Here is a 22755-nt window from a genome sequence, read left to right as displayed (position 1 = left end):
TGCCTGCTTCTGCCCTCCGGGGCCTCCCGCAGCCTCCACTGCCCTGCCCAGGAGTTGGACCCCAGCCCAGCCTTGGGCGTGTGAGAAGCCCTTGGCCCTGGGCCCTGCCCCCGGTCCTTCCTCCCCCACACGCTGGGGACTCAGCCCTTCCTTGTGTTAAATAGAAACCTCTTTATTCTAAGTATCGTACATTCCTTAATACATTGGACTGGGGCCAGACCTTGAGGTGAGGGGAAAAGGGGGGGCCTGGGACACTTCTCGAGAGCCTTCCAAAACGCCACCCAGCACACGCTGGGCTGGGAGCTGGTGCTGAGCTTGAGTTTCGTGGCCTTGGGAAAGTCCTTGGTCCCTCCGGCCCGTTTCTCTTCTACGCAGGGAGCGTAGGGGTGGCCCCAAAGGCCTCTGAAGATCTCTCCATCCTAGGTCGTCTGTGGTCCCAGGCAGGGAGTCAAGAGGGGGCCCTACAGGAGAACGGTTTGGCAGCAGCAAAGATGGGGGGCACTGAGGTGGGAGGGGGCTGGGAGAGTCTCAGCGTTGGGTCGGGGGCCGTGATGGAAACGGAGGCCGAAGCCGGGGCAGGCAGGCCACACCGGGCCTGGTCAGCCGGGAGAGGGGAAGGCGGCCCAGGAAGAGAGGGAGGCCGAGGCAGAAAGGTGGGCGGGGCACGGAGATGTCTGAGAAGAAGGCGCGGTCCCGAGGGGGTGACAGGGCTCCCCCCTCAGACAGTTCCAGGTCCCGGGCCACGGCCAGGATCTCCTGGCGGGCGGCTGTGTTGTGCAGGCCACGGATGTCCAGGAGGGCTGCCACATGCTTCCGCCTGGGGACAGAGGAAGGGACACGTGCATGGGGTCCTCTATGCCAGACGCACACGGGCCCACCTGTGAACCTCGTCTGTTCCAGAACCTACCTTAGCTCTGGAGCCCTTTTGCCGCCCTCCAGGTCCCTCCCCCGCCCCAGCCCCCAGTCTCCCCTCCTGCCAGCACTATCCTCCAAAACTTCCCTTCCAACCATTTCCAAATCCTTCCACTCCTAGCTCATTCCAGAACCCTCACCTCTAAACCCAATCTTCAGCCCCAACTCAGTTCAGGCACCTCCTGGATGTCTTTCTGGTCCCCTCACACCTGTATCAGCTCTGGAATCTACACCAACCCTAAATCCACCCTCCCTTGCCCCTCAAACAGCGCCCCCACCCCCACCCCCATCGCTCCCACCTAACCCGGAAGTGCTCACCCACGACCCCGGTCAGGACCCTCACCTCGCCCCCCCCACCCACCAGGGCCAGGTCTGGAAGCTTCTCCACCGCTGCAGTTCCCGAGCCCATGCCCAAAGCTAGGAACCATCACCACATTTCCACACGAGACCCCGAACCCAACAGTCATTTCCAGAACCTTCATTTCAAACAGAGCTCCCGGGCCTCCGCGCTACACCCCTTCAACACAGCTCAGGCGTCTTCCCTCCCCCCCCCCCCGCCAGAGTCAGAACTAACCGTCCTGGACTGGTGGCTCCCTTCACCCCAAGCCCTCAACCTTGGAGCCTAAACCCAGCGGAGGCCTCACTCCCTGGGGTGTAGGGGTAACCCCCCCCCCCCCCACTACACAGAAGAGCCTTGCACGACGACCACCACCATCCACATTCACAGGGGGCGGTGTGGCTATGAGTGAGTGGTCAGGTGCACCAGCTTTAGAGACGGCCTGCCACGGGGGGGGGGGGGGGGGGGGGGCGGGGCGTCAAGTCCCCAGCTTTGCTAGCTGTGGCATTTAGGGCAATCTCCTTAATTTCTGCCTGCCTCAGATGACGCCAAGCATTTAGAACAGCGCTGCCTTTTACTTGCATATAATTTGCTAAAATAACTCTTATTATAGGCCTTACTGATTGAGTGGGTGTGTAACATGCTTTCTCAGGTCTGACATCAGGGCTCATAAATAAGAATCGGGAATTGGTAGTGCGGTCACCGTGGATGACGAGGAGGAGAAGGAGGATGGACTGATGACGAAGAATTCCGCCCCCCCCCCCCAAATCCTAGGAAAAGAGTCCTGTTATCCCCCATGGACGTGGTGAGGAAACCGAGGCTCAGAGAGGGTCACCCAGAAAGGAAATGGTCCACCGGGATCTGAGCGGCGCCTGCCGCCGTCCCAGTGCGTGCGCGCCCGTGTGCCCGTGCGTGTCCCCGTGTCCCCCGCGGCTCCCAGGCTGGGCTGGCCCTTCCTGCCGCCGGCGGCCCCGCGCCCCCCTGCCCTGGGCTTCCTGTGACTGCCTGTTTGTTTGCGAGCCCTGGTGGCGGCGGCGGCGGCAGGAGAAGGAGGGAAATCGTATTAATAATGCCCTGGTTCCAGCAGGAAACGGCCGTCAGACACGCTCGCCGCCCCAAGAGCAGGAAACGCGGGGACGGATGCCAGGGCCCGGACAGTCCTCGGCCTGGCGGCGGCGCGCGCAAAAAACGAGCCGGGCGGGCGCGGGCGTGGGGTGGGGGGACCCTCACCTGATGTCTGGGTAGTCCCGCACCAGCACCCCCACCTCCACCTGGATGCTGGGCGTGTCTTCCAGCTGCAGGATTTCGGCCAAGTGCGGCACCACGGCGTCCAGCCACGAGGCCTGGGACTCCTGCAAGGGGGAGGCCCCAGGCTCACACTCCGGCCCCAGGTCCCCCTCCCCGTAAACCACACCCCTCCGGGCCTCAGTCTTCTCGTCTGTAAAGGGGGGCAGGGGCGGGTTATCTGGAAGCTTGGGCAATTGGAAGAAAAATCCATAATACATCTACTCCCAGGTTTGCGGATAATTGGGGGGGCTCGGGGACACCCCTCAAAGCCTAGCCCTAGGATTTTGCAAAACGTTACCCTTAGGGGAACCTGGAGGACGCGTACATGGGGTCTCTCTGCGTTCTTAATAAAATGACGCACCCCCCCCCCGCCCCCGCTGCTGAGCTCCTGCTGGTTGCAACGGGGTACAAATTAAAGAGGGGGCAATTTGGAACTCTTGGATTTGGGAACGCCAGGATTCTGAGTTCCGGCTGCGCTGAGCCTCTGTCTGTGCTCGTGAGAATAGCTGACGTTTCCGGAACTCTACCTCTGTGCCAGGTGGGGTCCCAAGCCCTTCACAGGACTTAAGTGACCCAATCCGCACCCCACGCACAGGGGACCGGATTCCGGTCTGCGACCGGAGGCGAGCAACCCACCGTGAGAAAGCCGACTTTTACGCGCGGAGGACAAGGATCAAAGTGTTCACCGTGGGCTGAAAGTTGGACGACGGCTTTATGCTAAGGCCCCGCCCCGGCTAGCGGGTCGGGGGGCGGGGGGAGGGGGCGGGAGGATTCTCGCGAGGCCAGGTTTTTTGGAGCCCCCCCACCCCCACCCCTACCCCCGGGGCCGCACTGACCAGCCGCCTGAAGAGCCTCTGCAACTGGGCCGCGTCCTCCCGGAGCCTCCCGGCCACGCGGCTGCGGGTCCGCGCCGAGCGGCAGCGCAGGCGTCCGCGGAGCAGGGGCCGCACATACTCCACCAGCGCCCGTCGGTGCAGCTCGGCCACCAGCGCCTGGGGACCGGGGGAGACGCGAGGGCTTGTGAGCAGCCGGTGACCCCTTCCCCCGCTCTCCACGCGCCCCGCGCCCACTCCGGGCACCCAACGGGAACCCCTCCGCCGCCCACAGGGCGCCACACCCCCTCTTAGCCCCCCCCCCCCCGGCCCCCCAGGCAGCCCTTCCGACTCCCAACGGGTGAGCCCAAGTCCTGCCCGATGATACCCTCCTCTGCCCCCTCATCAGCTCGCCGGCACCCCCTGCCGGCCCAGCCCAGCCCCCCGGGAGCCCCACCTCCCAGAGGCCCCCACTCTGGGCGCACCCCAGCCTACGTGCCCGCGGATGCGCCTCCGCGCCAGCGCCGCCTATCCCACTCTGAGCGAGTGGCTCTGCACCTTGAACGCGTCTCCCCCAGCGGAGTGCTCCCGCCCCTCCTCTCCCCCCTCCCCCCAACCAGCCCGCGCACCTGGTAAGGCTCATCCTGCATCCTGCGCAGTGCCAGGGCCTGAGCGCCCAGCGTGCCCACGATGCCATCCAGGGCCTCCGGGCTGTTCAGCCACTTCCTGCGCATCAGCTTGTTGAAGTGGGGCTGGGTGCGACGGAAGGGGGAGATGGGTTTAGCCCTCCTCCCTGCCACCGTCTTTCTTCACTTACCAGTTCAACAGATGGGAGCTGAACCGGTTCTGAACGGTGCCCTCCCCCGGCTCACAGTCCGGGGAGGGGGACAGACCGTCCCCAGTGATGGACCCAGAGTGGTCAGGGCAGGGAGGCGGGAACCCAGGAGTTTAGGAAGCCCAGAGGGGATGCCTGAGTCAGCGGAGAGAGTCAAGGAGGGCTTCCTGGAGGAGGGGACACCAGAGCTGGGGACAGAGGCTGGAGGTGAGGGGTGGGAGAGGGAGTGGCTCAATCGGCGGGAGGAGCCAGTGTGAAGGCGGCTCAGATTTCAGACGGGCTTTGGGGTCAGTGGATCAGAAAGAAGGTGTTCCTGTGGCTGGCAAGCTCCATATACTTGAGGGGCCCAGCGCAGAATGAAAATGGAAGGCTCTCGTTCAAAATTATGAAGAACTTCAACACAGCAACATCAGAGCAGCAAACCAAGCTCGGGCTCTTCTAGACAAGGGCGTCCTGTGTGACTGATGGGTTCCACAGACTCTTGAAGCTAGAACTCGTGACAGGGGGATGGGGGTGGGGGTGGGGCTGGAGCAAACAGGGCTGTGAGGAGCCCCAGCTTCCTCCTGAGGGCACTGGGGAGCCATGGCAGGTTCTGAGCAGGAGAAGGAGCAGGTCAGGCTTGTGCATTACCGAGATCTTGATGGGAGGGGCAAGGCTGAAGCAGAAACGGGGTGGGGGGGGGGCTCAAAAGAGAAGAAAGAGGGAAAGAAGCGGATGAGAGGGGTGAGGAGGGGGAATGCAGGACCCAGATAGTAGGATTCGTACAATTTCGGGGGGGGGGGGAGGGGAGGGAGGCACCTGCAAGTGACCTAAGAGGTGGGACCAGCAGCAGGAAGGTCCCTGAAGTGGATCTGGGGGCGGGGAGGGGGAGACGCCGTGGGCTGGGTGGACCCTGGGGAGCATGAGGTCCCCGGGGACATGGGGGGGTCAGTGTCCAGGGGGCCTGAACTGAAGTAGGTCCTATCCCACTCTGCCCCACACCTACTGCGAACAGTAGCCTGGCCGCGTGAACCTCCAGGAGTGGGGCCTTGTGTTGAAAAGCAGGTGTGAATTAGATGAGCTGACGCTCTTGGTTCAGGGCCTGTCACTGTTGCCATGAACCCTGTATGTGTTTTTAATTTTTTAATGTTTATTTATTTTTGAGACTGAGGGAGACAGAGCATGGACAGGGGAGGGGCAGAGAGAGAGAGGGAGACACAGAATCCAAAGCAGGCTCCGGGCTCCAAGCTGTCAGCAAAGAGCCCGACGCGGGGCTCGAACTCACGGACCGTGAGATGGTGACCTGAGCCGCAGTCGAATGCTTAACGGACTGAGCCACCCGGGCGCCCCTATGAACCCTGTATTTTTACTGAGATATCAGCCAGTGCCCGTGGGCTGGGACCCAGCTAAGCACCGTACGGCCACAATCTTATTGCCTCCTTCCGGCCACCAGCCACCTGTGCCCATTTTCCAGATGAGCGAACAGAAACCCCGAGAGGGCAAGCAACTGGCCCAAGGTCCCCCTCCTCAGAAGCAGTGCAGCCACTGCTGGAACAAAGACTGTACCCCTTCCCAGCACCCCCATAAGGCCCCCACTCGCTCACGTTCATGCACACACTTGTCCGTCTAGTCATTTAACAAACACCCCCCCCCCCCGCCCCCTTCCTGTGGCTCAGCTGGGTCGCTGGGGACACGTGGAGGAGGCTCGGGGACACGCGGTGCAGAATGAGACAAACAAAACTCTTGAGGATTTGATCATCGCGAGCAGGTCAGGGGAATCATAATGCCGATCTGATATTTGGCGATTTTAAGGAATTATCGTTCCCTTGGTTGGGTATGAAAATGGCACCGTGGTTATGTTTGTTTAAGAAGGATTTCTTATCTTTTGGAGATGCGGGCTGCAATGTTGATGGGTGATGACAGGATGTGGCGGGGGCGGGGGGGGGGGAGGTTTGTGGAGAAAGGCGACACAAGATTGGCCTGGAGCTGATATTTGCTGGAGCTGGTCCACGGGAGGTCATTCTGTCATTCTGCCTACTTTTTGTGTATGTTTGAAATTTTCCATAATCAAAAGTTATTTTAGAAACATTCCGACAAATCCTGCCCTGGAGAAGCTCACATTCCGGGGGGGGGGGGGGGGGAGGAGCTGGATTGGGGAGAGGGAAAAAAAAACAAAAAACAAAGGCGGTAACAGAGCAGGTGGCCCTAAGTGCTTGGTTGGAGGGAAACTCAGCAGGGAGTGGGGAAGGGAGTCTCCTCTCGGGGCTTCTATTTTATTATTTTTTAAATATTTATTTATTTTTGAGAGACAGAGAATATGAGCAGGGGAGAGGCAGAGAGAGAGGGAGACGCAGAATCGGAAGCAGGCTCCAGGCTCCGAGCCGTCAGCACAGAGCCCGAGGCGGGACTCGAACTCGTGAACCATGAGATCATGACCTGAGCTGAAGTGGGAGGTTTAACTGACTAAGCCCCCCCCAGGCACCTCCGGGGCTTCTGTTTTAAATAGGGCAGTCGGAGGAGGTCTCACTGAGAAGGTGACATGTGGATCAAGACTTGAAAGAAGTGAGGGAGGGGGCAATGGGGCTACTGGGGAGGAGAGCGGTCCAAACAGAGCAAACAGCAAGTGCAAAGGTCCTGAGGCTGGACTATGTCTTGTTAAGGAATAGCAAGGGGGCTGGTATGGCCAGAGTGGAGTAAGTGAGGAGGACAGTGGGAGAAGGGGAGGTCAGAGAGGGAGAGGAAAGGGTCAGACCATCCAGGGCCTTGGGGGCCAGGACTTTGGCTCTTGCCCTGAATGAGCTGGGAGCCATGGAGGGTTCTGAGCAGAGGAGGGACATGATCGGATGTACGACATAGATTGAGCGTGCACTATAACCAGGGATACACACACCTCTGTCTCATTCCCAGGTACTCCCACCACCCTCCCCACATACTCTCACCCACTTCTGACCCCAGCCCCTTCTGGGCGCGCACAGGAGCCCAGGGGTAACCTGGGCTCCAGGGTCTAGGAGAGGCCGGGCAGGGATCTGGGGGGCCTCAGTGGGGAGGGGCTCCACCTGATCCCCAAGACCCCTTCTGCTGGTGGCTCTCCATCCTTCCCTTGACTGTATTCTCCCCTCTCTTCCTTCCTCCACCCCCTTTTGCCCCCCTACAAATGGCCCAAACAGGCCATCACCCCCCCACCCCCGCGTGCTTCCCAAACACCGAGTCATGGGCTTAAAGGAACTGCAGGTTGCGGGGGTGGGGGGGGTGCTCCCCTCTCCTGGCACAGGCCCTACCCCAGCCCCCTGCCTCACTCACCTGCAGCTCTTGGAAAAGCAGGTCAGCCAGGACACGGTGGCAGAGGCGGGTCACGCGGTCCAGAGCGCTGGCTGCGGCTTCCCGGGCCGGCTCGCTCTCGGGGGGTCCCACCCGCGCCAGGCGCTCTGCCAGAGCCCTGTGTGGATCAGAGGAGCCAAAAGTCAAGGAGCCCCAATATTCAGCTCAACTGCTTGGACCCCTCTGCCTTCTCAGATGGACTCTATTTTGTGAGCACCGAGGTGACAGGTCCGATGGGGAGCTGGGGAGAGTCAGGGGCTCTGGGGAGAGTCTGGGGGGTGACAAATATCAGGGGATGTCTGGGAGGCTGGGGGGGTGTGTGTGTGGAAGCTCCGTGGAACGTGATTCTAAACATCTAGAATTCTAAGATTCTACCCTTCTCATTTTCTCTCATTGCAACCATGATCCCTCCGTCATTAAAAGGGCAGTAACCCGGTCTGAGAGCAATGTGGCATTTTCTGGCCAAATCCCAGCGGGCCCCCTTCTGGGACTGTGTCCCTCAGAGTCCCCACGTCTGTGGGAATTGACAGGCGTGCCACGTTTTTTCTCTGCAACAGGGTGGAGCCAACTCTCCATTCACTGGGGACAGATTAAATAAATGATCGAACGTGCAAAACGTGGAATGCAGTTCACGTGTTGCAAAGGAAAAGTGGTAACTCCAAAAGCTCACAGAAAGATCTCCAAGCTGTTAAGGGGGAAAGGCACAGAAGCGTGTTCAATATTCTACCATTTGCATATTTTTCTTTTTAAGGAAAAGGAATAAGGGGGGGCCTGGCTGGCTCAGTCGGTAGAGCATGAGGCTCTTGATCCTAGGGTTGTGAGTTCGAGCCCCACATTGGGTGTAGACATTACTTGAAAATAAAAGCTTTAGGGGCACCTGGGTGGCTCAGTTGGTTAAGCATCTAACTTCCACTCAGGTCGTGAGCTTATGGTTTGTGAGTTAGTTCGAGCCCCACATCAGGCTCTGTGCCGACAGCTCAGAGCCTGGAGTCTGCTTCTGATTCTGTGTCTCCCTCCCTCTCTGCCCCTTCCCCACTCACACTCTGTCTCTCTCTGTCTCTCTCCAGAATAAATAAACATTAAAAAAATAATGAAAAAAAAAAGAATAAAAGCTTAAAAAAAAAAAAAAGAGGGGCGCCTGGGTGGCTCAGTTGGTTAAGCATCCGATTTCGGCTCAGGTCATGATCTCATGGTTTGTGAGTTCGAGCCCCGCATTGGGCTCTGTGCTGGCAGCTCGGAGCCTGGAGCCTGCTTCGGATTCTGTGTCTCCCTCACTCTCTCTGCCCCTCCCCTGCTCACTCTCTGTCTCAAAAATAAATAAACATGAAAAAAATGTTCTTAAAGGAAAAGGAATAATATGTATTCACATTAGTGAAATATATTTACTTGTATATGAAATATAGATATGAAATATGTGTATGGATATGCACAAAATATGCATATGCGTGTGTATATATATGCATGAAGTATGCAAATGCACACATATCCTTATTTACACATATTTACTGGTAAATGTCCTGCAAAGATACGACAGACTCTAGCAGTAAGGAAGGTGGGGGCCGTATAGGCGCGAGGCTTTTCACGGTGTGCCCGAGTGTGCCTTGAATTATGAAGCATGTAAATACATCACCGATTTTGAAAATGCATTGAAAATACATTAATAAAAAAGGGAAAATACGATAAAAAAAGCAAAAAAAAAATTTGTAATTCTTAGAGTGTTTGAGTCTTTCTTCTAGGTGCGTGTTAATTACAGCACCCCAATATTCTGATTTCTCCATAATTCTAGTGCTCTGTGATGCTAAGATTCTTTCTAGGACCCCCCCCCCCCGCAAGGTTTGATGTTTCTAAGGCCCCCACGTGCCCGTGTCTCTGGGCCAGCTCTGTGATCCCCACCCAGGGCCCCGGGCACCCCAGTTCAGCTTGTCCCCGGGACTGATCCTCTCCCCCACACACTGGGTGCTCTCACCTCAAGGGAGGCCCGCAGTTGACCAGGGAGATGGTCCTACTGATGTACCTGTCGGGTAGCAACTCCCGAACTCCTGGATTCTCGTGGAATCGCTCCACGCGCTGCTGGAAGCTAGTGGGGGGGGGGGGAGGGGAGAAAGGGATGACACGTGACAGACGGAGCACCCAGCCTGAGGAGGGTCCCCTTGCTGGACAGCCCAACAAAGCCCGTGACCCTCACTGAAGCGCCCCTGCCCATCCTTACTGGATTGCCTTTTATCTCTCCTCTCTCTGCTGGATCACGGCTACCGATGCCTCCGTCCCGCCCTGCACCCCTGCCCCGCCCCAGCCCTCCATACCTCTGCAGGAATTCTGCCAGCCCCCCCAGGCAGCAGTGGGCCATCCGCTCCCCAAACTCTTGGCTGATGCGGGGTGCTCGTTCCGTATGTTCTTCCAGCAACTATACGGTCCCCAAGAGAGGAGAAGGGGTGAGGAGGGGGGAGGTCTTACCTTCCCGCCCCCGGGGGGGGGGCCCCACTGGAGAACGGATTCTCTTTCCTCTTCCCCACCCCCTACCTCACACACATCCTGCGCCAGGCTGCTGGGCTGCTCCTCCGTGCTCCCCCAGTGCTCCTCGTTCTCCTGTAGGACCCGAAGCAGGGCTGCCCGAGTCTGAGCCTGGAGCGGGGAGGTTGCAGGGGGGAAATGCAGGAGTCAGGGGGTGCCTGGAAGCCTGTCCCTCCTTTTCTCCCCTCCATGGCTCCCACCTCTTAGCCCCAGGCCGATCTGGGTCCTACCCCTGAGCTTGTCAAGGTTACTCCAAGGAGGGAGGCTGGACCACAAAACCTCCCCAGCCCCTTGCGTCCTTATGATTTGGAGCTTCATATTAAGAGGCTATAGTTTTAAGTTTCATCCATCTGACAGCCAGGGAGTTTGAGGGTCTATTCTGTCATTATTTGACGGTCCTAAGACTCTGGTCCCCAGGTTCTGCAAAAACAATTTGTTCGAGGGGCACCCGGGTGGCTCAGTCGGTGAAGCATCCGACTTCGGCTCAGGTCATGATCCCACGGTTTCATGGGTTCGAGCCCCGCGTCGGGCTCTGTGCGGACAGCTCCGAGCCTGGAGCCTGCTTTGGATTCTGTGTGTGTGTGTGTGTGTGTCTCTCTCTCTCTGCCTCTCCCCTGCTCAGCTCTCTCTCTCTCTCTCTCTCTCAAAAATAAATAAATAAAAATTAAAAAAAAATTTTTGTTCAAGAGAGTCAGATTCTGTGATTCAAGAATTCCAAGGGTCTGGGATTCTGAGGTTGACACATGTCTGATTCCCTGGTCCAGTGTTCCCTTCAGTGACTCTGAGAACCTAGGTATGTTCCAGCCTAAGACTCTAGGCTCTCAAGTTACTACGATTCTGACCTCTGTGGCCGAGGCAGGACTGGCATTCCGGTGGGAGACAGCCCCGTGGCCAGGCTGGGTGTTTATGGCCCCACCGCTCTCCTCACTGGTGCCTACGCCCGGCCAGTTATTACCCAGGTTTAGCCATCGGCCCCGCTTGTATGTACAGACTGCTTTCATGCCCTCCTTCTGTGAGTCTTTGGGACCGCGGGCTGAGCTTCTGTGACTGACTCCTGCTCTAGGATTCGAAGTATCAGAATGTCTGGAAACTTTGCTGATCGGCTCTGTGCCCGCCCTGGGTGCTTGGCTGACCCCACGGAACATAAGGCAGAAGTGATCAGCGTGGGCTTACACTTCTGTGTCTTTCGGACAGAACTCAGAAATCCACAAAGGGAACAGGGAAATGGACATAGCGAAAGGGGGAGAGGAGAGATCCCCCCCCAGCCCCCCCCCTCCAAGCGACCCCTCCCTCCCTGCAGAGCGCCTCTGGCTCCCGAGTCCCCAGTACCTTAACGTCTGTGACACATTCATCCTCCAAGCCCCGCAGGGTGCCAGGAGACAGAAGGGGCCCCAGCTCCCCATTCTCCAGGGCCACCAGGTCCACCAGCCCTAGGACCTCTCTGGGAGTGGGAGGTAAGAGACAGAGGGGTCTGTGAGAGGGGGGGTCTGGGCAACGGAACCCCTCCCCACCCCCCACCCCTTCACACCCAGTGTGTTTGTGACCCTGGGCCACTCCCTTCCTCTCTAGGGGCCAGCTTTGCTCATCCCTCAAAGGAAGTCTCTGGAATTGTTGCTTCCCTGGCCCCAGCTGTCTGAGTCAGCTCCCTGATGAATGGTGTCCGGGCAAGACTTGGAGGGATCAAGTCCAGGCTTGACGGGCTGGCACGCAGAGTCTCGGCCGTGACCAGCTTCTGCCTCCGCTCCTTGTCCCCATCACGTCACCCGCCTTCGAGGCCTCCCCAGTCCAGCCCTCGCTCCCGGGCCCTACACTCTTACACACCTGGTCTGTGCCATACCACCAGACCCCTTATGCCTCCTCCACGACCCACACGCACCCCAGGCTTTTGCTCTTGGCGTTTTCTCAGCCAGAAGTACCATCTTCCTACAAAGCAACTTAACTCCCGCCCAGGAAGCTTTCCAGACTCCCCGTCCTGCCTCCGTCTCCCATGGGAGATGTGACCGTGTCCTTCATACAGAGTCCCAGATGGGATCTGGGGAGTCGATGTCAGTACCTGTCACCTTCCCCTTCTTCTGGTGGCAGCATGAGGGTTTTATTTGAGGGACCACCCACCCTCCTCACTCGCCAGCCTGTGGTTTGGGTGTGGCCAGGTCCCTTGTCCCTGGAACCAGTAGGTGACCCAGTCATGGCAAATCATATTCCATCCCCTGGCCACCAGACTGGGTATGTTTTAGGATCCAAACACTTGACAGGAAATTTTAGGAGCGGGTGAGTCCCTGGCGCTGAGGTTCTAAATGCCAAGGTTCTAGAATTCAAGGGATCAAGAGATTACAGTCCTAACCCTGGAGAGATCCACAGTGGGTCCACATCCGGAGTGGATGCGGCTAAAGTTTAGGATTTGAAGTCTCATTGCTGCTAAGGCTCTAGGATTGAAAGTATAGCGGCACCTGGGTGGCTCAGTCAGTTGAGCATCTGACTTGGGCTCATGTCATGATCTCGCGGTTGGTGAGTTCGAGCCCCGCATGGGGCTCTGCGCTGACAGCTCAGAGCCTGGAGCCTGCTTCGGATTCTGTGTCTCCCTCTCTCTGCCCTTCCCCTACTCTTCTCTCTCTTTCTCTCTCAAAAATAAATAAACATTAAAAAAGTTTTTAAGAAAGCGTCCGTGCTAAAGTTCTAAGATCGGAAAAATCAACAGGGCTAATGCCCTAGGATCGAAAGAGAGAGCAGTAAGGGTTCTAGAATTCGAAGGGTCAGCGATGCTAAGATTTTAGGCATGTTGGTGCTAAGGTCCTCGTATTTAAGAACCAGTGGTGTTAAGGTTGCAGGATTGGGGGGGGGGGCGGTCAATGCTACAAAGGTTCTAGATGAAAATGAGCAACAGTGTTAAATTCTAGGACCAGAAGGGTGAACAATACTGAGATTCTAATAGTGTGTCATTGATGCAAAGGTTCTAGGCCTGGAGGGGTCCACCGCACCCCGGGCTTCTAGGACTGAAGTGGTCAGCGGTGGGCACCTGGCTGGCTTAGTCTGTGGAGCATGCAGTCTTGATCTCGGGGTCGTGGGTTCAAGCCCCACACCGGGTATAGAGATTAGTTTTTTTTAAAAAAAAATGGAGTCTTGGGGCGCCTGGGTGGCGCAGTCGGTTAAGCGTCCGACTTCAGCCAGGTCACGATCTCACGGTCCGTGAGTTCGAGCCCCGCGTCGGGCTCTGGGCTGATGGCTCGGAGCCTGGAGCCTGTTTCCGATTCTGTGTCTCCCTCTCTCTCTGTCCCTCCCCCGTTCATGCTCTGTCTCTCTCTGTCCCAAAAATAAAATAAACGTTGAAAAAAAAAAAAATTAAAAAAAAAAAAAAAAAAAATGGAGTCTTTAAAAGGAAGGACGAAAGGGTGGCGGGGAAAAAGAAATGGTCGGTGTTGCTGAGATTTCAGAACCGGGCGGGCCAATGGTGCCCATAGGTTCTAAGTCTGGAAGAGCGGGGGGTGTGAAAGTTCTACAACCGCAGGGATCGGTGTGATCCGTGTTGCTAAGATTCGGAGAGTTTAACCGTCAACGATGCGATGGAAGGGTCGACGGTGCTAAGATTTTTAAGAATGGCAAGATAACGCCGCTAAGCTTCCGGGACCAGAGGGGGGCAGCGAGGCTCAGATTCCAGGACGGGCAGGGTGGTGAGCGGTGCCACGCTCCCCAGGGTGGAGGGGTCAGCTGGGGGTCCTGACCCGTCACAACCGGAAGGGCCCGTGTCGCTCGGGTTCTAGCGCGGGACGAGTGGATCGCGCTCAGACGCTCGGATCGTAAGGGTCCCCGGGGGGGGGGGGGGGGATGAGGGCTGGCAGGGTCGAGGGTTCTCGGAGGCGACGATTGAAGAGTGGGCCGTTCCAAGGTCTTTAGGATCTGGCGAGGCCGGGGCCGGGGGAGCGTGTGTCGGACGGGGGGTGGGGGGGGGTGGGGGGCAGCGGGGGCGGGATCTGCGCGCCCCGGGGGCAGCCGCCCCGCCTCACCTGGGGTACACCTGGTTGTGCCAGTGCAGCAGGGCGTAGCGGTCGGCCAGCGGCAGCCTCCGGCGGGCGGCGGCCCCGAGCCAGTCGGCGAGCGCGCCGTGGTAGCCGCGCAGGTAGACGCCGAAGGCGCCCAGGCCGGCGGGGTAGGCGGGCGCCAGGCGGCCCCGCACCACGCCCATATCCTCCAGCAGCCGCGCCCGCAGCGCCTCCAGCTGCCCCGCCAGGCCCCCGGGCGCCCCGGGCGCCGCCGCCTCCAGGCGCTCCCGCGCCGCGCGCGCCACCGCCTCGGCCCAGCGGGCGCGCAGCTGGCGGGCGGCCCCGGGCCCCCGGCGCCCGTCGGCCGCCTCCTCCTGCACCAGCACCTGGCCCAGCTGCGCCACGGCGCCCGCCCCGGCGCCCGCGCCCGGCCCGGGGCCCGCCAGCGTCTCGCGCACCAGCGCCCACAGCTCGCGCTGCAGGGCCTCGTACAGCAGCGCCACGTCCCGCGCCCGGCGGCCGCCGGCCGCGCCCTCGGCCCCGGGCGGCCCGGGCGCGCCGCCCCCCGACGACGCCAGCTCCTCGGCCTCCAGCTCCAAGATGTGCTCGTCGGCTCGCGCGAGCTCGCGCTGCTGGATCAGGCTCAGGATCTCCAGCACTGTGGGGGCAGAGCGGGAGGTCAGGGGGAGGAGGGCGCGGGGCGGGCGGAGAGGGGGAGGCGAGGGGCCGAGAAAGGAGCCCGGGACGTTCCGGGAGAAGAGGGGTGGGTGAGAGAAGGTTTGTCGGGCGAGGGGTGGGGGGTGGGGGGCAGGGTGAGGGAGGGAAGGGGAGGGGCGGAGGAGGGAGAGAAGTCAGGGGAAGGGGGGGAAGGGGGCGAGGCAGAGGGGAGAGGGGCGGGGGACGGCACAGGGTATGGGAGAGTGGGTGAGGATAGGGGGAAGGGCCCAGGATATTTGAGGGGCGAGGACAGGGAAAGCGCCTCAGATCCAGAGAAAGGGATCTAGGGAATGAGAGGGCTGGAGGGAGGCCAGTCTGAGCCAGGTAGGGGGAGCCGGTGGAGAAGCAATGGATCAAGGGGCAGGGTGGAGGCCGGGAGGTGGGGAGAGGAGAGCAAGACCAGAGAGGGTCTTTGGGGGGGGGGGTGGCTGTGGGGGTGATCTGGCGCTGTGCGTTCCGACTCCCCCAAGAGACACCCCCATGGGGTTGGGAGGCCTTCCGTGAAGGCCAAGGGAGGGTCCTGGTGGCCCAGGGTTACCCCGACACCTCCACCCCCCTCCACTTCCTCCCTGGCAGAGAAACTTGTTTCCTGGCCAGCGCTATTTCTGCCCATCCGTTTCCAGAAGGCGGGGGCTCCAGTCACCCCCTCCTCGCCTCCCTGAAGTGCCCTCCCAGTCCCCTGGGAGCCGGGGCTGAAATAGCTTCTGGCCAGGATGTGGGGCGAAGTGAGGGCTCTCCTGAGGTCCCCGGGGGCTGAGGCAGCATGCGTTGGGAGGTGGGGCGGGGGGGGGGGGGGTCTGGGAGTGAGGAGGGGGGTGTATGAAGGTGGAGGGAGCCAGCCCCAGGGATCCGAACCGAGTCTCAGAGATGGGACTGAGATAAGGGATGAGGGGGAAGTTGGGGTGCAATCTCTAGAGGGGACAGGAAAGGAGCTGAGTTTGACATCTGGGGCCTGGGACGGTGACTGGGGGCGGAGATGAATTGAAGCGACGGCTGAGGATGGAAAGAAGGGTTTGGATGTGAGTTTGAAGATGAAAACCGCACCTGAGTTGGGGCCGGGAATGTGGGTGGAGGTTGGGAAGTGGGGGGGGGGTCAGGGTCAGGGTGGATTAAGGGTCAGGGATTAAGAATGAAGGGAGAGGGGTTCCCCGGGTGGCTTAGTCAGTTAAGCTTCTGACTCTTGATCTCGGCTCAGGTCGTGGTCTCACGGTTCATGAGTTTGAGCCCTGCCTCTGGCTCTGTGCTGACAGGCTGGAGCCTGCTTGGGGTTCTCTCTCTGCCTCTCCCCCCGCCTCCCCCCCCCCCCCCATGGTCACTTGCATGCTCTCTCTCAAGACAAACAAACAAAAAATAAACGTTAAAAAAAAATGAGGGGCCCCTGAGTGGCTCAGTCGGTTGAGTGTCCAACTTCAGCTCAGGTCATGATCTCACGTTTCGTAGGTTCGAGCCCCCGCGTCGGGCTCCGTGCTGACAGCTCAGAGCCTGGAGCCTGCTTCGGATTCTCTGTCTCCTTCTCTCAATGCCCCTCCCCCGCTTGTGGCTCTGTCTCTCTCTGTCTCTCAAAAATAAATAAATAAATGTAAAAAAAAAATTTTTTTAATGGAAAAAAAAAAAAAAAAAGAATGACGGGGGAGAGACTAGCTTGCTGTTGGGGTTGAAGGTTGGTGCTGAGATGGGCCTGGGTCGGGGGTTGGGCGTGAAGCTAAATTGGGGACGGGGCTGCCACCTGCATGCGGGAGGGCACTGGCTGGCCCCCCGGGGTGTTGACGGTTCTTGGGCACAGAGATGAGGTTAAAGGTGGTGTTTGGACAAAGGGATAAGTGGGGTTGGAATAAGGATGGAGTAGAAACTCAAAAAGGCGGGGCGCCTGGGTGGCTCAGTCAGTTAAGCATCCGACTTCGGCTCGGGTCACGATCTCGCGGTCCGTGAGTTCGAGCCCCACGTCGGGCTCTGTGCTGACGGCTCAGAGCCTGGAGCCTGTTTCAGATTCTGTGTCTCCCTCTCTCTGACCCTCCCCCGTTCATGCTCTGTCTCTCTCTGTCTCAAAAATAAATAAACGTTAAAAAAAAATAAAAAAAAAAAAGAAACTCAAAAAGGCATTGAAGAGAAGACACTGGGGCTTGGGGTAGTTTGGGGCTGAGGATAGAGACGGGGTGGGGGTATGAGCTGAGTTGTGCCCCCCCCCCACCATCACCAAGAAAAAACACGCGTGAAGTCCTAAGCCCCCGGGACCTCAGAATGGGACCATCTCTGGAGACAGAGATGAGCAGAGAGGTGAGCAAGTTAAAACGAGGTCATAGGATGGGCTCTGATACGGCGTGGCTGGTGTTCTTACACAAAGGGGAGATCTGGACACAGAGACAGACATGCGCCGCGAGAAGATGGCCAGCCAAGCACCAGGCACAGAAGAGTCGAGGAGGGAGTCCCCTATGCGTGTCTGAAAGGGCATGGATCCAGAACCGAGAGAAGAGATTTCTATAGTTGAAGCCACCCGGTTTGTGGGGTTGTGGGACAAGGTTACAGCAGCCTGGAGAAAGTGAGACAGGCAGTGGGGGACGCAGTGGGGAGACGCAGGTGGGAGGTAGGCGCTGGGCGTGGCGGGGAGTTCGAGGTGCGGCTTGGACGTGAGGTACGGATGAGGTTGAAGCTGGGGGTTGGGAGATTGGGCTGGATTTGGGTTTGGGGTTCAGAGTGGGGTGGAAAAGGAGAGGAGGTTGGGGGTGAAGGAGGAGGTTGGGGTGCAGTCTGGGGCCAGGGTTGGGGCTGGCGATGGGAAGGGGGTGGGGTACAGAGGTTAGGGAGAGGCATAAGGTCAAGGTTGGATGTGGCTACATGGAAAGGAGTGGAAAGGAGATGGGATGGAGGCTGAACTTGAAGGGAGGGAGGGAAGGAGGGTTGAAATTGGGGGTGCAGAAGGGATTAGAGGAGACGAGACCAAAGTTCATGATCCTTATCATAGGACATGGGGGCGAGGTTGAGGCCAGCAGGTGGCGGGTGGGAGGGATCCGGGGTGGAGGGCTTGGTGATAGAAATCAAGATTTTGGGGGGAGGGGGCTGGGCGGGGGCTCCCGACTCACCTGACAGAGGCTCCTTCATCTTTGGGGGCTCGGGGACCTTGGGCGGGGGCTCGGGAGCTGCCTCGCCTGCGGGCACCACCCTCTCAGCCAGTGACGCGCGGCGGGGCTTGGGCCCGCGTCCCAGTCTCAGGAAGGCCAGTCTCCGGGCGGCCTCCCCAGCCACCTCCTCGTCGCCCTGGGCTCGGGTCCCCTGAAGCCTGGCCAGGAGGCCAAAATCTGCTGAGCTCCTGCGTATCCCTGGTGTCAGCACTCGGCCCAGGAAAGAGCGGGACTGCCCATCTCCGGGGCTGCCTGCCCGCCGGCCGGGGGTCCAGCCCAGCCGGAAGGGGGCCAGGCCGGCCAGCTTCTCCAGGGTGGCACGGCGGCGACACGATGTTCCGTTGGGCAGGCTCCCCAGCTCCCCAACCTCGTCTTCTTCCAGTCCCGGAACTTCCTCAAAGGGGTTCCGAGAGGACCTCAGAGGCAGCGTCCCCGCCCGGGGCACCTTAGGGTCGGCCACCCCTAGACTCTTCAGGATGGGCATCTTGACGGGCAGGGACCTGGGAAAAACATAAGAGGTGTTGATAATTAACGCCTCTGGGTGCCCAGCAACGCAGGGCCTGCGTGCCAGGCACTGGTCTGAGCAGTCACTAATCCCATGAGGCTAGTGCTATTACCATATGCCCACGTGGCAGATGAGGAAACTGAGGCTCAGAGGAGCAAAGGTGCTTACCGAAGGCCCCACGGTGACTCAGGGACAAAGCCAGCATTCTCGCCCAGACCTGTCTGATTACCCTGACTGACCGTTGGCATTCAGACCCTTTCCCTGCCTGACTTCCTGTCTGGGTGCTCATCACCTCGGTGGACCCTCCCACTCTAAGAGGAAACAGGCTCAGAGAGGGGAAGGGTCCGTCCCAAGGCGGCACAGCCAGCGAAGAGGAGAGACTGCATGGGGACTCGGGCCCCACCGTCCACCCGGACATCCAGTCACACACATGGGCACCTGCCTCGTCTCTCCCCTGTCCAGCCAGCACACCTGTCACCTCTATCCCGCCTTCTTCTTTCCCTTAGCAAAGCCTTACTGGGAAATGTCCAGAGCAGGCAAATCCAGAGAGACAGAAGGGAAGTGAGTGGTGGCCGGGGACTGGGAGACGGGGGTGGGTCTTAATGGGTGTGGCTGCTTAATGGGTACAGGTTTCCTTTTGGGACATGAAAATGTTCTGGAACTACATAATGTGGGTGGTTAACAGCACTGTGAATGTACTAGAATACTAGAATGCCACTGAATTGTACGCTTTAAAGTCAAATTTTTAAATAAACTTATTTACTTATTTTGAGAGAGAGCAGGGGAGGGGCAGAGAGAGGGGGAACGAGACAGAATCCCAAGCAGGCTCCGTGCTGCCAGCGCAGAGCCTGAGGCGGGGCTCGACCTCACGAATCGTGAGACCATGACCTGAGCCGAAACTGAGAGTCAGACACTTAACTGACTGAGTCACCCAGGGGCCCCAAGATTTTATTTTTAAGTAATCTCTACACCCAACGTGGGGCTCGAACTTATAGCCCCGAGATCAAGAGTCACACGCTCTACAGACTGAGCCAGCCAGGCGTCCCATAACTTGAACTTGATGGGGCACCTGGGTGGCTCAGTCGGTTGAGCATCCAACTCTTGACTTTGGCTGAGGTCATGATCCAGGGTCGCGGGATGGAGCCCTACCTTGGGCTCCACACTGAGCATGGATCCTGTTTAAGAGTCTCTTTCTCGATAAACATTTAAAAGATTCTCTCCCTCCCTCTCTCTCTCTCTCAAATAAAATAGAAGAAAATAAAGTGAATTTTATCCCACCTCCTAAGTCCCTCATCTCCTCCCTCTCCATGGCCCCTGCCCCAGTCCAGGCCCCTTCCCACTTCCCCCCTTTCTCCCTGGTCTCCAAGCTCTCGTCTTGGCCCCTCCAGCCCACCTTTGAGGATCTCGTTAAAGCACAAACTTGCCCTGCTCTTTCTCTTAACCTTGCATGGCTCCCCAGTACCCTTGGCGCGAAATCCAGCTGCCCTTGCCTGCCAGCTGTGCACCTCACCAGTGCTATCCCACATTCTCCCCCTCCAGGCTCCTCTGGGTGCTGGCGTTTGTTGATCTTTCTACCTGGACACCTGTTCTCCCTGCACCACTCAGGCTTTAGGATCCAGCCCCCAAGGCCCTCTCCTCCAGGAAGCCCTCTGTCATGCCTAGGCTGAGTCGAGTTTTCCCCCCTCAGGATTTTCCCCATCCCAGCCCTCCCCACTCTGAGTTGTCAGTGTCTGGGGATGAGTCTGTGTCCCCCGCCGGACTGTGAAGTCCCTAGAGGGACAGGGTCGGGCTGTCTCAGTCACCACTGTGTCCCCAACTCCCAGGGCAGGCGCTCAGGAAATGAATGGGTGCTAAACAGGAAACAAAGGAAGGAGGCAAGGACCTCATTCCTTGTGGGTGAGGAGTCAAGCTGGAGAGGTCAGTACAGAGCAAGCCGTGCAGGGCCTCGGAGAGGAGAGCCGTGAGGAGGGACTTGGGCTTTTTCCCGAGGACACTGGGGAACTGTGGAAGGGCGCTTTTTAAAATGATGAAATCGTTCAAAGATTCGGGAATTTGGAAAAATTTAGAAAACAAATAAACACCCCCTCTGCTTCCAATCCTAGCTGCGTCTAATGCAAACATTCTATTTTGTGGCTATTCTGTTTCTATGGCTCAGGTTTGGCTGTTGTTTGGGTGTTTGTTTGTTTGGGGTGGGGTTTTGTTTTTGTTTTTGTTTTTGTTTTTGTTTTTGGTCTTTTTTAGAATCGAGCATTACAAGATGCACTCCCCGCCCCCAGCTCTCCTCCCTTGCCCTCTTCCCAGGACAGTAGCATCCAGAATGCGTGTCTCCCCAGGCCAACCCGACTTTTACTCTTAAGTCTCTGTAGCCTTGCATCCAGAAACAATGTATCGTTTTATGGGGTTTCAGAACCCTCTGTGAAGGCTCTCATACTAAGTTCATCCAGCAACTTGCGCTTTGATGGTGGTGTTTGGACTCAATACATGGGAGAGGTATCCGTGCCTATCTCGGTGGCTCTAGTCGATTTAAGTGTCGCATTACTCTTCCGCTGTCTGGCTTTGGCAAAACTGTGTGAAACGTCAGGGGTTTCCCCACTCACCTCCTGCTAGACACATAGGTTGTTTTGAACTGGGACAGGTTCCGAGCAGTTGAGGGACAGGGTCGGGATTGGGCGGCCCCTTGGGGGTGCATAGAGCATCTGGAAGGAGGCTGATGCTCAAAGGGTCCCGAGCTGGCTGGGCCGTGGGTAAGAGCATCTTCCTTTCATGGGGGAGCCCCCCTGCTTCTTTCCTCCCTGACTTCAGCCTCTGGACCTCAGCTGTCGTTCCTCAAGCCTCTCTCCAGTCTCCATGGTCCCCTGTCCTCCAGAGAGGCAGTCACCATGGTAACCCTTGCCTGGAGCCCCCATGGCTGTGGGCAATCGATACGAGCCCCCCATGCACACACCCACAAGTCGTGCACGGATTTCTCTGTCTTTCATTTTCCCGACTGGCTTCTGTGTGTTTCATCCCACAACTGGCTTCACCGTGTCCCAGCCCTGTGTCCATCGTCCCCCCCCCCCCGAAACTCCACATCCCCCTTCTACTTCCCTGTAACAGAAGCCAACATGACCCAAACTGGATCTGCCACTCCCCCACTGGCTCCCACATCCATCCCCAAACTGGATCCCGATACCCCCCAAGCCATTTCCAACATCCTCAGACCCCGCAGCAACAGTTTCTCCAAATGGCCCCCCGGCTTTCCCTTTCCAGGCTCCACCACCCTCCACCACCCGCCTCTGCAAACTGGCTCCTCCGACATCCTGCCCCCTCCAGCCCCCTCATCTGCCTCCCAGTGCCCGGGCCCCTGACTCACTTCCGAGGCATCCCTCAAGCCCCCAGCCTCCCGACTCCCACAGGATGTCTTGGCCACCAGCGCTTCCCTCTCTGGGCTCCGGCTCCTCCCCCTCCCCCCCCCCCCTTCTCCTCGCTGCCAGCCTTTCCCCAAAGGCCTAAACCCTCCACCGGCAGTTTGACCTGTTTGCAGAAGTCAGCACCTCCAGCCCCCAAGTCTGTATCTGAGAACAGCCCTTATAAATTGTGCGTCCATGCTGGACCCCAGCCACACAACCCCAATCCAGACCTCACCCCCAAACTATCCCATCATCAGCCCAGCCCGGTTCAAGCTCATGCACATCTTCACTCCGAACACCATCTCCAAGCCCCCCATCTCTTGGGGATGGAGAAAAGCATCCACCGCTTTCTCCCAACCTGAACTCCGAGGGCATCAGACCCTTTCTCTCCTTTCTCCCTTGGCGGTCCCAGCTCTCCTGGCTCCTTTGAAGCTTCTCTGGATCCCCAGGGTCCCCAGATTCTTCACGGCACCCCCCTGCGGTCCCCAGCTCCTCCTGCCCTGTGGCTGGCACCCTCCTGAGGCCAGGCCCCACATGCTGTCTTTGCCCCCAGCCTCTCCTGGCTTCAGGGCACATGTTCTCACCACCTCTGGTCCAGCCCGCGTCCAGGGGGGAGCCCAGGCCAGGGCGCAAGAATCCTGCCCCCTCCTCCAGCACACTCACCTCCTCGTCAGCAGGCGCCTTCGTCCCTCTGTCCCTGCTGCTGTCCTGCCCTGAGGACACTTCAGCCAGAACTGCTGAGAGCTTGGAACTGGGGGGGGGGGGGGGGGGGGGGTTAGAGGAGGTCAATTTCCTGTCAGGAAACCCCTCCCTCTCTGGGGCCAGGGGCGGGAAGGACTCTTTATCTGTCTGCCCTTTTAGGACAAGCTGGGGTTGGGCTGGGAAGGACAAGGCCACAGTCTGGCCCCCACCCTCACCCCCACCCGGAATTGCCCCCCCCCCCCCCGCCTGTTCTTCACGCCTTCCAAGGTGACAACACCATCCTGGGCACCCTGGGGAGACACCCAATGCTGGATGCGGGCCCAGAGCTCTCCTTCGGGTTCCTGGCTCTGGAATAAAGACA

General features: G+C 58.8%; 1 protein-coding gene across 2 annotated transcripts; it reads right to left on the bottom strand.

The window, feature by feature from the left end:
- Positions 1-151: 151 nt before the first annotated feature.
- EXOC3L2 (exocyst complex component 3 like 2) lies at positions 152-22440 on the bottom strand. 2 transcript variants are annotated; one of them, XM_078439683.1, is made up of 12 exons: positions 22356-22440; positions 17760-18298; positions 13990-14623; positions 11321-11432; positions 10001-10102; positions 9784-9884; positions 9447-9557; positions 7463-7598; positions 3978-4100; positions 3373-3528; positions 2480-2601; positions 152-817 (listed from the first exon to the last, which is right to left on the bottom strand). In XM_078439683.1, the coding sequence occupies exons 2-12, from the start codon at positions 18280-18282 to the stop codon at positions 529-531; spliced, it is 2409 nt and encodes an 802-aa protein (XP_078295809.1). In that variant the 5' UTR covers positions 18283-18298; positions 22356-22440; the 3' UTR covers positions 152-528. The 2 variants fall into 2 exon arrangements, with proteins under 2 accessions (XP_078295809.1, XP_078295808.1); XM_078439682.1 differs by lacking the exon at positions 22356-22440 and adding an exon at positions 21656-21676.
- Positions 22441-22755: the final 315 nt, after the last annotated feature.

This window comes from Panthera onca, chromosome E2 (assembly GCF_046562875.1).
Source record: "Panthera onca isolate mPanOnc1 chromosome E2, mPanOnc1 haplotype 2, whole genome shotgun sequence".
In the NCBI taxonomy this organism is placed as follows: Eukaryota; Metazoa; Chordata; class Mammalia; order Carnivora; family Felidae; genus Panthera; species Panthera onca.
The sequence above is the reverse complement of the archived record's forward strand: the minus strand, read 5'-3'. Positions and strand labels throughout refer to the sequence as shown.

Bases quoted from the DNA above. Each gene is read 5' to 3' on its own strand.
- EXOC3L2 (XM_078439682.1), bottom strand. The intron at 9,885-10,000 runs GTAGGGGGTGGG...GGGACCGTATAG, and splicing joins TGGCGCAGGATGTGTGTGAG to TTGCTGGAAGAACATACGGA. The intron at 2,602-3,372 runs GTCAGTGCGGCC...TCCCCCTTGCAG, and splicing joins AGAGGCTCTTCAGGCGGCTG to GAGTCCCAGGCCTCGTGGCT.